Source organism: Prionailurus bengalensis, chromosome A3, assembly GCF_016509475.1.
Source record: "Prionailurus bengalensis isolate Pbe53 chromosome A3, Fcat_Pben_1.1_paternal_pri, whole genome shotgun sequence".
Classification (NCBI taxonomy): Eukaryota; Metazoa; Chordata; class Mammalia; order Carnivora; family Felidae; genus Prionailurus; species Prionailurus bengalensis.
The window spans coordinates 110,502,756-110,520,146 of record NC_057354.1 but is presented as its reverse complement, the minus strand read 5'-3'; the positions used below and the strand labels follow the sequence as shown (position 1 = coordinate 110,520,146).

Sequence of the window (17,391 nt, the reverse complement as noted above, 5' to 3'; positions counted from 1 at the left end):
GTCCTTCCCTGTTGTTGATCTTCTTTGGCCAATGCTTTGTTGAGAAGCCTTCCTGACACTGCTCTCCGCTCACACCACAGCTAAGCTTATTTAGGTGTCATTTCCCCCTCCCCACCCCACCCCGGACAACACTCCTCACTGTACTCTAACTGCTGATTTTCTTATTTGACCCTTTCATTGGACGTACCCCATTGCCATTATTCTTAAGGCTTGCTCTGAAAATGTCTGTCTTTGACCCAAACCACAAGTTCGAGCCACGAGTTGGGTAAGCCCTTAATTTAGAGGTCAGCAAATTTGCAGGCAAAATGGTCTCTGTCTCAGCTATTCAATTCTGCCATTATAACATGAGAGCAGCTACCACCCGAATGAATATGTCTGTATTCCAATAAAACTTTATTTACAAAATAGGCAGCAGGCTGGATTCGGCCTGTGGGCTAGTTTGCCCATTCCTGCCTTAATCCCATCACTTAGAAATTCTTGACTTTTCTTTCTATCTCAGTCAAGAATATTCTCTCCATCCAAATTTACCAAGAGATCTCTGTGCAAATTGCGGACACCACACCAATTCTCTGTAGTTTACTGAAAAGTCCCAGGGGCGATGAAACACATATTGAAAAAGAAACCCTTCCCCAGACCTACTTAGAGCGTTCATTGTCAAGCAGCATGCCTCAGGTTCCATTGACCTTGGGGTCTTTATGATCAGTAGTCCCTTATTAAGATAAGTTACTCTAAAAAAACCAAAACGTCAAATTAAGTACTTACAGTTTTGTTGGTAAGTAGGCTGCAGTGTCATCTTTATTTCTGATAATATCATTACATTTATCAAGTGTTTGAAAAACAGTAAAAGTATCCCCAATGCTATAAAGGGCTGCCAGATTTTTAGCTAACAATTTTCGTGTAGGTGGTCCAGGTGAACTACTTATTAATCCAGTTAATTGTTCAACAAGTTTTTTCTGTTTTTCCTTTACGTCAGTCTGTTATAAAAAATAAAGAACATTATCAGCTTTTTTCTTATGTGTGCTTTCATTACCTTTCAATCAAAATAAAAAATACTCAAAAGTTAAAATCTATATTACATTAGGCATAAAACCATAAATGAAAATGTTCAAGATAAGGAAAAGTTTGGTAAGAAATGAACCATTCTTGGGGCACCTGGCTGGCTTAGTCTGTCGGGCATGCAACCCTTGATCTTGGGGTTGTAAGTTCAAGCCCCACACTGGGTATAGACATTACTTAAAAATAAAGTCTTAAAAAGAATAAATGAGCCATTCTTTCCTAAATGTTATCCTTCGTTCCCCTCCAATACCAAAAATTTAGCTGCTAATACAAGTGACTGCTCTAGATGAAAAAGTTTCCACACCAACTTACTAAGAAACCAACAGTCAAAGGATGTAAAATATTGGGTACATGGACAACTGACATCTTAGAACCTAGCTAGGCTGCCCTGTAAAAGCCAAGTCAGCAGTTCATAAGACACAGGTCCGTGAAGGAAACCAAAAGAAACTCTAGGAGCCCCAGGCAGTAAAAAAAGATATTCAAATAGACTCACAGTCAATACTGAGAGTTCATTCATTCATTCAAGAAATGCTTATTGTGCACTTATTATATGCCAAGCACTATTCCAGGCACTGGGATGAAACAGTGAACACAACAAAGTCTCTGACCTTGTGAGTTTATATTCTAGTGGGGAGAGGCAAAGTTTACCAAATAAACAAATGAATAGTGTGAGTTCTTACTGTTTTGTTCAGATTAGTAAGAAAAGGCCTCTCTAAAAAGAAGCAAAGGTGTGAGCTATGCAGATATTGAGAGAAAAATATTCCAAGCAGGAGAAACAAGGGCAAAGGCCTTGAGGTGGGAACTTGCTTGGCCAGGACAGCAAGAAGGCCAGTCTGGCTGGCAGAGAGTCAGAGAGAGGACGTAATGAAAGATGAAGTCAGAAGAATAGAAAGGACCAGATTGTATAGCCCCTTATACACCATTGTAAGAATTTTCTATTTCATCCTGAGAATCTGAAGCATAAGAGGTACATGATCAAAATGTTTTAACAGGCACATTCTGACTACTGAGTGAAAAATACTCCACAAGGTCCATGGTCGGAAGCATAGTGAGCATTTAAGAAGGTGTTGCAATGATCCAGATGAGAGAGGAGGATGGGAACAATGGAAATGATAACAAATAATTCAATTCTGGACACATTTAGTGGATAGAACCCTTAGGACTTGCTGATAAATATGATGTGAAATTTCCAAAAGAGAGAAGAATGACTCTAAGGTTTATGACCTGAGCAACTGGAAGGAAGAAATGGTTGTTTCCTGAGATGGTGACCACTGAGGAAAGGACAGGTTTGGAATGGAGAAATCAAGAATTTAACTTTGTATATGTTAATTTTGGGATGCTATTTAAAAGAGAAAGAGGTAGCTGGAGATCTGCAAGTCATTACTGTATAGATGGTAGCAAAAATCATGAAATTAGATGATATCATTGCGGGAATAAATATTTGTATATACTCTTCACAACAAAATAAAATACCTATTAAGTGTTTCAAGGGAGAGGATCAACTATGTCAAAAGCTGCTGATGGTCAACTAAGACGGAATACTGACCATTGGCTGGAACAATGTGAGATCACTGATGACTGGACAAGAGCCATTTCAGTGAAATGGATGCAGCAAATACTCAGTTGGAAGGGGTTTAAGAGAAAATAGAGACTTCTAGCTAAGGGCCATAAGTGAATCCATGCATTAACTTTGTCTTTCCAGAAATACTAGTAAAACTATATTAAAGGGCAACCACACACACACACACACACACACACACACACACACACACACAAATGCACAAATCCACAAGAGCAAAGAAAACAGGAAAAAAATCAACAGAATATACAGAAGCCAGGTACCCCCCATGGGGAAAGCTGAGAAGAGACGTAACTTACAACACAGAATCCCATGAAGCTCATGTCTGTTTTGTTGTTGTTTGAAGCTCCAGGTGCTTATGGAGGAGGGAGTGAATTATGCCTGGAACTGGAGGAAATGGTTGAGAGTCTAGAAGTTGTAAGACTCTCATACCTCTCTCCTCCATTCAGGACTTAGGAAGCTCCAGCACAGGTGGGGGCTGGAAAAACTGTACTGAAAACAGGGGATTAAACGAAAGTTTTCATACTGGATGTTGAAGCCTGGAGCCTTCTCCCCGAATTCCTAGAATCTAGGCAGCTAGTGATATGCCCTAGGACACTAGAGTAGAAAAGTCTCTTCCTGGGAATGACTAGCCAAGGGAAATCTATGATGCCAATGCCAGGGGTTCCTCAAACCACAGGACTGGCCTACAGTGAAGCACAGTTAGCAAACTTCACCCTGCCCAAGGAACGTACTACTCACTCTTAAATTTGAGCAGACAGCCAAACATTATCAGATATTTGAGGAAAGTATCTAATTTTAAAGACAGAAAACAAAACACATAATGAAAAGCAAGAAGGCTAAAACAGACTACGTAGGAAGAAGAAAACAGAAAAAAGCCACCCTATTATAACTCCTCAGAGAGATAAGTGAAGATATTGGGATTGCTAGACAGCGCGGAGGGACCACTTGCAAGGTGGAGATGAGTGAATTTAAAAGTCATATAATCATATTTTTCTCCAGTCACATTCAGTTGTCCGGGTAGAGGCATGAAGTAGGCAAAGAGCTAGGTTCAAATGAGATTCTGGTTTTGCCACAAAATAGAAAAAGAACAGACAAAAATTTCTATTACTGTGTTATAGTCTCAATTCCATAAGTGACCCACAACCTTTCCAAAACATAATGCGTGCTCCCTTACAAAGCATGAACATATAATACTCTTCATTATGTAAACCCAGCTAGGAAAAAAAGCAATACTATACCTTGTTGGCAGCGACCAATACTTTATCAAGAAATCTCAACCATTCAAAGATAAAAACTGGTCTCTTTGCTTCAGTGATTTGAGCCAAAGCTTCTTCATTTAGCAATAAACTGTGGGCCAGCTCCATTACTGAAGTTTAAAAGTCACACCTTAACAAATCAAGAAATACTTGTAAGGATTTTTTTTTAATGTTAAAAGTCAAAGCTTAGTGAATGCAACCACTAAGAATTGAAAAGTGTGGTTTTACTTCTCATTTCATTTGCGGGAAATTTACATTACTTCTTTGAGGCAAAACCCAAGAACCTAATTCTAAAGAACAAGGGTAAAACAAAAACAAACATAAATGAGTCATGCTTGGTGAAGAAGAATGAAAAAAGGACAATTTACAATACTGCAAATAACAGGGCGTCTGCCTGGCTCAGCCAGTACAGCATGCGACTGTTGAACTCGGGGTCCTGGGTTTGAACGCCACGTTGGGCATAGAGATAGCTTTTTAAAAAAAATATTGCAATGGGGCGCCTGGATGGCGCAGTCGGTTAAGCGTCCGGCTTCAGCCAGGTCACGATCTCGAGGTCCGTGAGTTCGAGCCCCGCATCAGGCTCTGGGCTGATGGCTCAGAGCCTGGAGCCTGTTTCCGATTCTGTGTCTCCCTCTCTCTCTCTGCCCCTCCCCCGTTCATGCTCTGTCTCTCTCTGTCCCAAAAATAAAAATAAACGTTGGAAAAAAAATGTTTTTTTAAATATTGCAAAGAAGACGTTATTCCAAAAGAAATATGCCTAGCAAAACATATGTCATTAACCCATTCCACGAATGGGAAAACCACGGCACCAAGATCATACACCGGTTGGGCCTGACAATCCACCCTCCTCTTTTCTCGCCCACGGCTCAGTGCACAGCACCCTTACCCTCCCCTGGCCCAGGACGACGTCAAAACTCCCAGAATAAAGATCTCACACTGGAAGTCTCCAACAAGAGTCTTCCTACGGCGACGGGATGGGGAAGGCCAGATCCCTGTGGCCGAAGATTTAGTGACAACCCCGGGCGGTCGGGGAAATGCAGCCCACAAAGGCTGCGCGCGCCGCGGGTCTGGGTTAGCCCGGCTACTCCGAGGACCGCCGAGGACCGCCGTAGCGCAGCGCCCGGCCTAGGGGGAAATGTTAAGAGGCCGCCGCAGGCCTCGCAGGAGCCACTCAGGGCTGTCAACTACAGGAGGCGGTGGCTCGGAACCAAGCCCCGAGCCTGAGAAAGAAAAATGTTCCCTACGAATTCGACTTTCCTCCCCAGTCCTCTCAAAACATACGGGGGGACAGGAGTGTGTGTGCGTGTCACCGTGCGTGCTTTGGCCGCAACGGGGATGGCCTCACCTCCTAGTCTGGCAGGGGCTGAACAGCTGAGTTCCGGGGCCAGAAGCAGCTGCCAAACGACCCGGATGCCCCGCCTCCCGCACTCCTGCCAGCAGGAAACGAGAGGAGAGCGCGTGCGCGGAAGGCTCGTGTTGCGCAAGCGTACTAACTACATCCTCCTGGCTCCTCCCGCCGCAGGTTTCCAATCGATTGCTCGCTAAGAAGCTTAGGTGGGAGCTGAGGCTCAGAAGTCCTGTGCAGGTGGGTGGGCGCATGCGCAGCGAGCGCTCTCACAAGCCGACCCGGGGCGAGTAGAGCTACCAGGTAAGGGAATGGGGACACCTGATAGAATGGTAAAGGGCGGTGGTCTGTGCGCTGGTCGTGACTGACCTATCACACCATCACCCACATTCCTGCCTGTGACGCTTGCAGCTGGGCGGGACGCGAGAAGGGAGAAATCATCCGTCCCTAAGGGGGGGTTTGGGGACTGAGGCTTTTTGGTTACCTTTTCTACTGTATGTCCAGCTAATTAGCCCTTCTCTCCACTTGGATGTATAATGGGATTCTCCGTGTGTCTGAAGCAGCGTTCTTGTTGCCACCGCCTCTGCCTGCTCTATGTCAAAAAAAAAAACAAGCAAAAGACTTCACCCGAACCAAACCTACTACAGTCTAACCACTCTTAACTGGTAACTCCATTCTTCCAGGTGTTCGGGCCAAAAGCCTTAACATAATCGTTGACATCGCTCTTTCACACACCGCCTCCCATCCATCAGCCAGTCTCCTTAGCTCTACCTTTAAAACACGCTCAGGGGCTCCTGGGTGGCTCAGTTGGTTAAACGTCCGACTTCAGCTCAGGTCATGATCTCGTGGTTCGTGGGTTCAAGCCCCATGTCGGGCTCTGTGCTGACAGCTCAAAGCCTGGAGCCTGCTTCAGATTCTGTATCTCTCTCTCTCTCTCTGCCCCTCCCCTGCTGTCTCTCTGTCTCTTTCTCTCGAAAATGAACAAACTTAAAAAAAAATTTTAATATACGCAGAATCCGACCGCTTCTCACCACTTCTACTGCCGGTGGTCCACTTCCACTGGTGGTCCAAGCCACCGTCATGGTGGCTTTACAAAGTTTATCCTTATGCTTGATGCGAATGGATCATGTTGAAGTGTATTGTACCCACAAAGGGGGAGTTTTAAAAAGAAGATGGAACCCCTTAGGCACCCCCCCCCGCCCCGTTCCTAAGACCAATGGATTACTTCTGTCCTATAAAAGTTGAAAAAGCCATGCTTTTATGCATGGAGACATGAATTAGCAGTTCTTGCATACCTTTTCGGTAAATAGGAAGATTCAAACTTCTAGTATTAGATTAACAATCTAATGTTTTTATTAAACTATATTTACAGTAAATAGGACCTAGAACGATTTTGGGATTTAGTGATAGAAGTAGGAGCGGGAGTAGGTGGAGAGTTATTAGGGCATTTTCTCATGTAAATGATGGTTTAGTGCTTTTGATATGGTGTGTGTATTTGCCCTGTTGGGTTGTGATTAGTATATAAAGGGAATATAGAGCTGTAATAATAATGTGTGTGCCTTTGAGGATAATAGTAATATTGGATCATGAGAATGAGGCTATTACTACAGATAGTTCTCCAACTAGATTAATTGTAGGGGGTAGGGCTAAATTTGCAAGGCTGGCTAGTAGTCATCAGGCGACTATTAAGGGGAGGAGTGTTTGCAGACCTCATGCTAGGATTATTGTTTGGCTATGTACTCGTTCATAGTTTGAGTTTGCAAGACAGAATAGTATTGATAATGTTAATCTGTGGGCAATTATTAGGGCTGTTGCTCCTAAATAGCTTTATGGTGTTTGGATAAGAACTGCTACAATAACTAGGGCTATATGGTCCTATACTTCTAAGAATTAACTAAATATTTTGATTTATTGTTTTACGTTAGTTGAATTTATGGTTATTTGGGCTAGTTTTGGCTCAAGATGGCCAGTTGATATGAAATCTTCTGGGTGTAAGCCAGATGCTTTGTTTAGCTGCATCTTGTTTTATCCAAGCTCACTTTCCAGTATGATTACCTTGTTACGGCTTGTCTCCTCTTGTGTTTTTTATAGTTTGAATAGATTGTCTTTGGGTTTTGTCACTTGAGGAGGGTGACAGGTAGTGTGTGCGTGCTTCGTGGCCCAATTCAATTGAGCTCTCTCTTCTCAATTTACTACTAAATCCTCCTTTGGTTCTTAATTTCATAAGGACTTTTCGTGGAAAAGTGTTCTAGGATAGAAAATGTAGCCCATTACTTCCCATCTCATAGGTTACAGCTTGACCTAACTTTTTTATGTTAAGATACTTGTGCTTACTTTTCTTCCTTTTTACGGTTTGCTGAAGATGGCGGTATACAGACTGGATTAGCAAGGGGTGGTGAGGTATATTGGGATTTATCGATTATAGAACAGGCTCCTCTAGAGGGATATAAAATAAAGCACTGCAAAGTGCTTTGAGTTTTAAGCTGTCGCTAGTTCTCTGGCAGACAGATTTGTTTAGTTAGCTATCTAAGTTTAGGGTTAAGCGTAGTGGGGTATCTAATCCCAGTTTGGGTCTTAGCTATCGTGTGGTCAGAGGTGTTAAGTTACTTTCGTGCCATATTTTTATGTTAACTGTAGCTTTTTACAGCTGAGTTAAAATTTAACTTTATCGCGGGATGGGGAGGGGTTCCTCTATAACACGCTTTATGCTGTGGGTCTATTAATTCGGGTTAATTGTATGACCGCAGTGGCTGGCATGAAATTTACCAACCCTAATTTAATATGGCTTAGCTGAACTTTCATTCATGGCTTAATTTTTATCGCTGCTGTGTCCCGTGGGGGTGTGGCTAAGCAAGGTGTCAGGCCTATCTTTGCCCATTTTTTCTATCTGGCTTCATTCTGCAAGTGGGATCTCTTCATATGGCCAGAAAGATGGCCCTTTGGAGCCCACCTTCACATACTCTCTGTTCAGAAACCCCAGTGAAGAGATCTCTTTTACCCCATAAGGCATGCTTATCTGACCTGGTTAGGTCATCACCTCCTCTGTTGCTGGGACATAGTGAACCTATAATTGGCCATCTTGTGCCCAGGGAAGTATAGAAGACAGAGCTTGCCACCCTCCACTAGAACCCAGTGGAGGGCAGAGGGTTGGGTTCCCAAAGAAAAGGATGGTGGGTGGGCCAAAACAGCCTGTGTGTACTGCAGCAAATGACTGCCCTCTGTAACTAGCTTCTGGACCAGAAGCATTGATATCATCTGGGAGCCTATTAGAAATACAAAACTTCAAGCTGTAGCTCAGAATCAGACTCTGGATTTTAAGAAGATTCTGAAGCAATTCATATACATAATAAAGTTTGAGATGTGCTTTTTTGGATAACTATTTTATCCCTGTAAGAGAAAATAATTACATGATTTTAACTATTTTGGATGGAAACTCTCCTCAAAAATGTCTCCATATAAGTGAGATGTTAAGTATACCAAGTTCCAAGCGGACAGCTTGAACATGGAGTGCTGTAGAGAGAGGCCTGGAATGGTTAGGATGGGTTTCGTGAAGGAGGGGAGCTTAGGCCAAGGAGGAAGGAAATGTCTGTGTATGTTCAGAGAACAATAAGAAGCCCATGTGACTTGAATATGGAACCCTAAAGGAGCGTCAGGGGTGAGATTTTGAAGGATCCCTCCTGCTACAGTGTTAGAGTGACTAGTCCTCCAGGGCCTGCAGAGTAAAGTTTATTGAGGGATTGAGATAGACAGATTAAATGACCTGACTTATGTTTTTTATAAAACCACTCTGGAGAGGCTGGCTCAGCAGGAAGAGCATGCAACACTTGATCTCAGGGTTCTGAGTTTGAGTCCCACTTTGGGTGTAAAGATTACTAAAAAAAAACTTTAAACTTTTTTTAATGTTTATTTTATTTTTGAGAGAGAGAGAGAGAGAGAGAGAGAGAGAGCAAGTTGGGGAGGGGCAGAGAGAGGGAGACAGAGGATCTGAAGGAGAACTCAGGAACCATGAGATCATGACCTGAGCCAAAATTGGATGCATAACCAACTGAGCCACCCAGGAGCCCCAAATAAACTAAAAAAAAAAAAAAAAAAAAAGTTGTCTTTAAAAAAAAACAAAACACTGCAGAGAGTGTAGGGGATGCACTGGAAGAGGAGAGGCCACACACAATGAAACTAATTAGGAAGTTGTTGTAATAGTTCGGGTGAGAAAGAAATGCCTGAACTGAAGCAATGGTCACAACTATAGGAAAAAAGCTTTTGAAGAATATTGTAGAGGAAGAATTGGCAGAGGGCTATATGAGGTCAGGAATGGGGAGATTGTAGCGACATTTATTTGAAAAAATTAGGGGATAATGGAGGTTTGGAATGGAAGAGAACGAGTCGTTGGAGAGCTTCCCACAGAAAGATGTCAGAAGGCACTTGAATGTGTGGTAGAGCTCCAGAGAAAGGTTTATTTCCATTGTTGACCAAACAACAACAAAAAAAGGTGCTGTTACTTTATCCTCTTTGATTTGTAGATACTTTTGCCATATGAAGTTGAACATGGCGGAAGAAGAAGACTATATGTCTGATTCCTTCATTAATGTCCAGTAAGTAAATTTGCACACCTCATGTAGTGATATATATAAGACATTAATGTAGACTCCTAAGTGATGACATTGATTTTAAATGTGAGTTGAAAAGTCAGTTTTGTTGCTTTGTGGAAACACCTCCTACATTTCTGTACAAAGATACCAGGAGCCTTTTCTTCCCTTTTAATGCTAAACATTTGACTTCTGCCCTTGATTCTTGTTATTTTCCTCTTCCAAGCAAGTTTACACTTTTGCTTTATTTCATCTTACTGTCTCTTCTAGCTCATATTCAGCTTTGCTCTTTATGATTTCCAACCTCCTAGAAAAATTAGTCTAAATTTACTGTTTCTTCAACTCTCTATTTTCTTTAGCTTCCTACAATCTGGCACCAGCTTTCATTATTTTTACTAAAATAGCCATTCTCAGAGGTCACTGATTATGTTCTAAGATCAATGAAAACAAAGGTGGTCATTGTGGTGGTGCTGAAATATTAAGTAGCGTCAGGTAAGTAAGCAAAGTTACGAGACAACTGCATGTCCTAGTCTAAAATAACCTTCTCCATTATTCTTCAGACAAGACATCAGACCAGGATTGCCAATGCTGAGGCAAATCCGAGAAGCCCGTCGAAAAGAAGAAAAGCAACAGGAAGCTAATTTGAAAAACAGACAGAAGAGTTTAAAAGAAGAAGAACAAGAAAGACGTGACATTGGATTGAAGAATGCACTAGGCTGTGAAAACAAAGGGTTTGCTTTGCTCCAAAAGATGGGATATAAAAGTGGTCAGGCCCTTGGCAAAAGTGGTAAGTTCCATCTGGACATAAGCAGGTGTTCCTAACCACCAAATGGTGCTCTATTGATGAGTGCCAGAGAGGACTCCTTATCCATCTACACAGAAAGTAAAGCAACATAGCTACTAGGTGTAACAAGCATATAGAGAACGGTGTCTTCCTACACCACTTTAGACAAGTGTGTGTCATCAAGAGCTACTTACCAGCCCCACTTTGCCTTCAAGGCACCAACAGCGGGGATGGACGAGGCTTACAACGGAGGCAGCAGCTAACAATGGTGATAAGAGAAGGGTTGAGAAGTACAACAGCCAAAGGACAGTGAAGCAACATTGAGGATGATGGCAGGACACCGCCCTGCTCGCTCTGTACCTGTGCCAGGTACCCCAGTGAGCCCGTGGTTGGAGAAGCTCCATTCTCACCTCCCTATTTAGGAAGGTGTAGAGGCCATACATTCATAGTAGATTCTGTAAGCCATTTTTCTTTTCTTCCTTATTATAATTGCTTTGATCTTCACCGAGCAAGGCTTTGCTTTCTCTGGAAGCTGCCACTTTCTTGGACATATATCAGTGTTTTCCCTTCCTGAAACCCTAACTTCAGATGGCATAGGAGGCTGTGGGTCAGTCTTACTGAGGAGTAGATATTTGAAGGCAAGGGAGGTGGTTGATTATAGAGTATTCATGTTCAGATTTCAATTTCAAATGGCATCAAAACTGGAAGGGATATGTATAGAACATTGTAAAGCTGTGTACTACGCTCACCTGTAGCTTGAGGAAGAAGTTCTAAAGTCATGTGTGTGTTTTGTTCTCTTTTCTTAGGAGGTGGTATTGTTGAACCAATTCCTCTCAACGTCAAAACAGGTATATAATTATTTCTGAGCATATTTACCAGTAATAATAACTTATGCTTAGATCTAGCACATAAACTTGTATACTAAATGGGTTTTTTTTGTGGTAGCACTGTTACAGTTCTTATCCTAGGAAGCCCCCAGTAAAATATTTCTTAGTTAAACTTCTCCGTATTTTAAACTAAAAATAACAGTTTGAGTATAAAATAAAATTTAAATCCTAAAAATGTGGGGGGAAATCATAACCATTAAAAATGCAAAGCTATTTTTTGCCCATTGAAATGTGCTAAGGGGTGCCTTGGTGGCTCAGTCAGTTTAGCATTTGAGTCTTGATTTCGACTCAGGTCACGATCTCACAGGTTGTGAGTTTGAGCCCCGTGTCAGGCTTCCCACTAACAGTGCAAAGACTGCTTAGGATTCTTTCTCTCTCCCTCTCTTCCCTGCTTGTGCTATGCCTCTAAATAAATAAATAAACATTTAAAAAAAAAAAAAAAGGAATGTACTGAAAGTATTCTGAGACAGACTTATCCATTCAATGTTTTTCTTAAGACTTTGGATGAATTAAGGAGAAAAATACATATTTTATTTGGTTATTATATTTATATGGAAGTATGATAGTTGATACTGTTTTCCCAATTTAAGGAATTTTGTATTGTGTGACTATCTCATTAAATCAGACTAATGATCTTTGTAAAGCTCAAATTGTGTGTTTGGGTTTAGGAAAAAAAAATCTCTAGTGTTTTCATGTCAAATGATTTCGAGTGATTGTACTCAAATCAGAATTGTGTGTAATTTGCACCTGGTTAGAGGTCATGTTTTGAAGTGTGAAGTCATCAGGTTCTAAAGCAGTTTGCTGTTTGAACAGGGAAAAGTGGCATCGGTCATGAGTCATTACTGAAGCGGAAAGCAGAGGAAAAACTAGAAAACTATAGAAGAAAGATCCACGTGAAAACCCAAGCCGAAGAAAAAGCCGCAGAGCAGTTTCGGTAACACTTGGTATTTGAGCTATTTTGGGTTTTACCCCGTGTTTATTGTGATGTTTTCTGGCAGTTGGGCATTTAAATGGATAAAGGGAGGGCAGACTCTCGGTAGACTATTGTTTTCTTTCGATTAGACTGCGATTGAAACATAAGCAGGATGAAGTGAAGCTGGAAGGGGACCTTAGAAGAAGCCAGCGAGCCTGCCAGCAGTTGGATACTCAGAAGGCAAGCCTTTCACCTGTGTTCCGTTTGGAAAGGTTTTTCAGCGCCCACTGTGATTTGCCACGTAATTAGGAAAAAAGAAAGAAAAGAAACTCCAGGCCTGTGGTATCTAGCCCGCTACCTATTAAAGCTTTCATTTAACATGCAGGGCTGATCTTTGATGGTTGACACTCATGACGATGACCTGGTCGCTGCAGGAACCGGAGTAGTCTGAATCACCCAATAAGGCTCAAATAACATTTTTATATTTAATCGTTCTCTGCTTATTTGGATATTGGAGACTCAGAGCTAGTGTGTGTGGAGATTCTGTCCACCAGAATATTTAATGAATAGCCTATTTTCAGTCCATCTTCAGTACCTCTTGTGTCCCTAACTAGTAAAGTCATGGTAGATTACTATATATTTTGGCTGTTTTTAAAATTCTGTTTTTGGTTTTAATTTCATTTTGCAATTTTTTTATTTTGATCTTTCCATTAGAATAAAATGACTTCAATTAAAGTCTCTAAAACATTTCCCTTGTATGTAAATAGATCTCTGGAAGCAATCTCTCACTTTTCTGTATTCCCATAGCACTTCATTTTGCGTCATGACACTTTCCTAGCTGATGTGTACTTTGTGTGTGTGTGTGTGCTCTACAAGTAAATCTCGCGAGATCTAAAACCAAATCTCATGAGATTTTTTTTTTTTATTCAAGTTAATTAACATACAGTGTAGTCTTGGCTTCAGGAATAGAACCCAATGATTCACCTCTTACATATGACACCCGGTGCTCATCCCAACGAGTGCCCTCCTTGATGCCCATCCCCTCACCTACATCCCTCTTATGTGTGTTATTTTATTCCCATTAAGATGTGTATACCCATGGCTTATTTCCCTAATAGACTGGCAACCACTGGGGTACAATACTTGAACTGAGTCTTCATCCCTATGGTTCATGCAGCCCAGGGCTTTACTCTTGAAGCAGCAATCAGTAAATATTTCATTGAAAGAATCCATGTCGATATGAACGTACTTGTGATAGTCTTCTGGTTAGCTGTGTTTAATTGGGAATAATTCTTTATTTTCAGAATATTCAGGTTCCTAGGGAAGCATGGTACTGGTTGGGGCTTGAAGAGGAAACCGAGGAAGAGGAAGAGGAAGAAAAAGAACACGATGAAGATGAATATAAGAGTGAAGACTTGAGTGTATGTTTTGGTACCAGTTCCTCGAGCAGGGTGTCTTAAGTGTATGTCTTGGTACCATTCACATTTTGAGCCGGGTAATTATTTGTTGGGGCACACTGTTCTAACAGCATCCCTGGCCTCCACCCACCAGGTGCCCGTTGCACTTCCCCCTTGTGACAATCAAAAATATCTCCAGACATTGCTAAATTTCCCCGAGGGGAAAAATCACCTCTAGTTGAGAACTACTATATTATAGGGTTATTTTATTGACCCCAAACCGTTATATAATTTCTTCCTTTAGCTTCGGTTTACACTCTCAGCTTCAGTTTGGATGACAGATGAGCCACAAATATAAATTATCTTAATTTTTACTTTGTAGCCTGTTAAACCTCAGGAAGTGATTCTAATGAATACCCCTCTCCTCCACCCATAAACAAAGCAAAAAAACACAGCTCAAAGGAAGTGGAAATTATTCAAGAAAGGAATCCCATTTCTGTGTTTTTTTGTGTATAAGAATTTTATAGGAAACATTGGCAATTTGAAAAACCAGTGTTCCACTTAACTGGGAGACCATTGATGAGAACTTTAATGACAAAGGGAGGCAGTGTTCACTCTCATTCCATCTGGGAAGGTAGGTTCTTTGAAGTAGAGGGAGGTTTTTAAAGGATCCTGATTAAAATAAGAGCCAGCCCAAATGTATTTTCCAAATGTTAACAAGTGGTCTCTTTGTGTCTGTCAAACATGTGAAAATATCAGGGTGGCTGGTAAACTGGGACATGTTCTAATATATTCTTCCCTTGATACCTATCCTACATGGTTAAGAGAGTAGCAGAAGATTTATGGCCTTGGGCTAATTTGGCAGGATCCAAGAGACCAGAATACCAAGATTATGTTCAATTTGAACTATTAATGTGCTTGTGTCCTACATGTAGGTACTGGAAAAATTACAAATATTGACTGGTTATTTAAGAGAGGAACATCTGTATTGTATTTGGTGTGGAACAGCCTATGAAGGTAAGAGGATACTTTGCACTTTTTAAAAATATTGAACACAAATGCTCTTTGATTTTTTAACTTCGATTTTGTGTGTGTGTATGCGCACGTGTGTGTAAGTCACATTTCCCATAGACAATGGAAATTTCTTATTCCATCCAAATGGCAGTGTGGGGTCAATGTCTTAAAGCAGTGGTGCATATAGAAATAATTGAGGCCTTTTCAGAAACTAAATGTGCAGAAGGGAATTTTTCAGTTCTCTATTTCAAAAGGAAGAATTTTTTAGTTACTTGAGGATGAATTTTTTTTCATGCTTTATTTTTAAAGATTCTTTCTTCAGCTGCATTACTTGCAAGATATTTCAGATTTTTAGAATTAGCTTTTATGTAGATAGAATATTGTTTCAGAATACTGAAATCCACTCCATTTTTTTTTTATTTTTTGTTATAAGGAAAGAAATGGGTTTAAAATTTGCCAGATACCTTATAGGGCCAAGCACTTTCCCTTCTAACACATTCTCCCCAAGTTGGCCCTGTTAACTTGAATTTAAGGACTTTACACTTGACAGTAAAGAATTGTTGGTTATGGTTGTATCTTTTCCCAGTTTAGCTCAGTAAGTAGCAAACACAGCTACATGTGTTTACATGTTATGTTGAACTAATTTTCTAGAGTAGTTTACTATACTAGTATTAATCTTTTATTTTCCTCACATAAATTACAGATAAAGAAGACCTCTCTTCAAATTGCCCAGGACCAACTTCTGCAGATCATGACTAAGATTATTCTCAATAAAGTAGAAACTTGGAAAATGTTACTGTTTTCTAAAAATAAACAATTGAGCAGTTAGAATTCCCAAATTATGCCAGTTAAAGAAAGATGGCCTTTTTATATGTTTTGTTCTTTTTGTGATTTTAGAAGCACTTTATACTTTATAGTTGTTCATTGATTTCAAAAAAAAAAATAACAATGCTGTTTCAGAACGCAAGTGTTATAGACATGGGCAAACACAATTTGTGACTCTGTTGTGATGCTATGGGGCTCAAGGACACCAACAGGTAACTCCCTCATTCCTCTCTTCACTTTGGAACAAAGTGAGAAGTAAGACATGGGAGTCAGAGAGAGATCAACATGTCAGCTTTATTATCAGTGACGTTGAGATAGAGAGCAAGGTTGACTTGTTCTCCTATTAGGCTCCCTAAAATATCTCCCTGACTGGACACAACTGCAGACCTCTGCCTTGCCGGGGATGGAGCCTACCTTTGCCTTCTGAGAGCATTTAGCTTTCAAGGAGAGAGGACCCACCAGGGGCGGGGCCACACATGCTAAGTTCCTTCTCCCAAAATCACATCTCAGATAAGACACTTCTCTGTTGAGAGGGAATGAACGACGGTTCACAGAGCTTGCTCCCATACTTCTCTCTCCCAAGGAGCAAGAAAAAGTCCCTTCCCTCCATGCAGATAGGAGGAAGGAAAAGCATCCCCCTTAATAAGACTGATGTCAGGCCATGTTCCATTAACACTACTTCATTCTAGCCAATTTCAGAAACAAAATAATTATGATACTTGTGGGAAAATCATGAGTTTTCATGACAGTGTGTATATCCACTATAAGTGAAGATTGCAAGTTTTAGCTAAAGAAACTGTAGAATTGGAAGTAATCTTAACTATCAGGTTATCCAAGTACTTCCTAAATTTGGGAGCCCTTGGACAACATTCCCAGCAGTTTGCAATCTAACCTCTGCCTTTATTTCTCCAGCCACAGAGAGCTCACTGCTTTAAAATGAATTGTTCCATTGCTGGGTAGCTATAAGTGATTTTTAAAGTTATTTTTCTAAAATCTGCTTCTCTATAATGTCACCACATATAGCTAAGGACATACCATGTAGCACACCTCTAGATATCTTCAGACAAAACTAGGCATCAAAAATCATGAACTTTTTTTAAAGTTCACAAGCTCAGGTACCACCCCTAGTGATTTTGATTCGGCTAGTCTAGGGTAGTTTCTAGATATCTGTATTTATATAAAGTGCTAAGAATACATCTGATAAGCACCTGTGCGTTAGGACTAGTGCTACAGGTTAAATACAGAGCACTGTTGCATTCTTGGGATCCAGTTTTATAGCTAACCTCTCTCTTAGTACCACTGAGCAAGAGATCAGCCTCTTTTATTAGAAACAGTATACACAAGAACAGAGCAAAAGCATAACCTGTATTTGCATAAGTTAAGATAATCAATAGCACAACTTGTATCAGCCTTTGCCCTAATATAACCTAATTCATTTGTTCTCAAGTTTAGCTTGGGGAGCTTTAAAAATGATAATACAAGGGGTGCCTGGGTGGCTCAGTCGGTTAAGTGTTTGACTCTTCATCATCACAATTTCGTGAGTTGAAGCCCCACATCAGGCTCTGTGCTGACAGTTTCCCATCGGCAGAGGTTCTGATGTAATTGGTCACTGTGGCCTGAGCATGACCACCTTTGACTCTGAGATGCAGCAAAACTTCAGAATCACTACACTAGTTAACTCCTGGGCCTCAGTTCTTCTTCATTTCATCCAGAAAATGAAGCATTATTTTTATGAATATAAACACACAT

At 40.9% G+C, this 17,391-nt stretch overlaps 2 protein-coding genes across 4 annotated transcripts in view; one reads left to right on the top strand and one right to left on the bottom strand.

Moving 5' to 3' along the window:
- The window catches only part of HEATR5B (HEAT repeat containing 5B), a 100,688-nt gene extending 95,338 nt beyond the window's left edge, over positions 1–5,350 (bottom strand). The window contains exons 1-3 of the mRNA XM_043604167.1: positions 5,240–5,350; positions 3,877–4,024; positions 763–974 (exon numbers count right to left, since the gene is read on the bottom strand). Of these exons, the coding sequence (XP_043460102.1) occupies positions 763–974; positions 3,877–4,002 (338 nt within the window). The 5' untranslated portion in view covers positions 4,003–4,024; positions 5,240–5,350. The remainder of the gene's footprint in view (positions 1–762; positions 975–3,876; positions 4,025–5,239) is intronic.
- Positions 5,351–5,395: 45 nt separating this feature from the next.
- Positions 5,396–15,674, top strand: GPATCH11 (G-patch domain containing 11). 3 transcript variants are annotated; one of them, XM_043604170.1, is made up of 9 exons: positions 5,396–5,479; positions 9,757–9,828; positions 10,383–10,609; positions 11,413–11,454; positions 12,307–12,427; positions 12,556–12,646; positions 13,711–13,827; positions 14,739–14,820; positions 15,521–15,674. In XM_043604170.1, the coding sequence occupies exons 2-9, from the start codon at positions 9,770–9,772 to the stop codon at positions 15,574–15,576; spliced, it is 795 nt and encodes a 264-aa protein (XP_043460105.1). In that variant the 5' UTR covers positions 5,396–5,479; positions 9,757–9,769; the 3' UTR covers positions 15,577–15,674. The 3 variants fall into 3 exon arrangements, 2 of the variants coding, with proteins under 2 accessions (XP_043460105.1, XP_043460104.1); XR_006301068.1 differs by having other exon boundaries at positions 5,421–5,542; positions 13,711–13,901; positions 15,521–15,610; XM_043604169.1 differs by having other exon boundaries at positions 5,421–5,542.
- The last annotated feature ends 1,717 nt before the right edge of the window (positions 15,675–17,391 follow it).

Coding starts and splice junctions, on each gene's coding strand:
- GPATCH11 (XM_043604170.1), top strand. CDS start 9,770: ATGAAGTTGAACATGGCGGAAGAAGAAGACTATATGTCTGATTCCTTC. Junction 13,828..14,738: donor ATAAGAGTGAAGACTTGAGT/GTATGTTTTGGT, acceptor TCCTACATGTAG/GTACTGGAAAAATTACAAAT. Junction 14,821..15,520: donor GTGTGGAACAGCCTATGAAG/GTAAGAGGATAC, acceptor CATAAATTACAG/ATAAAGAAGACCTCTCTTCA.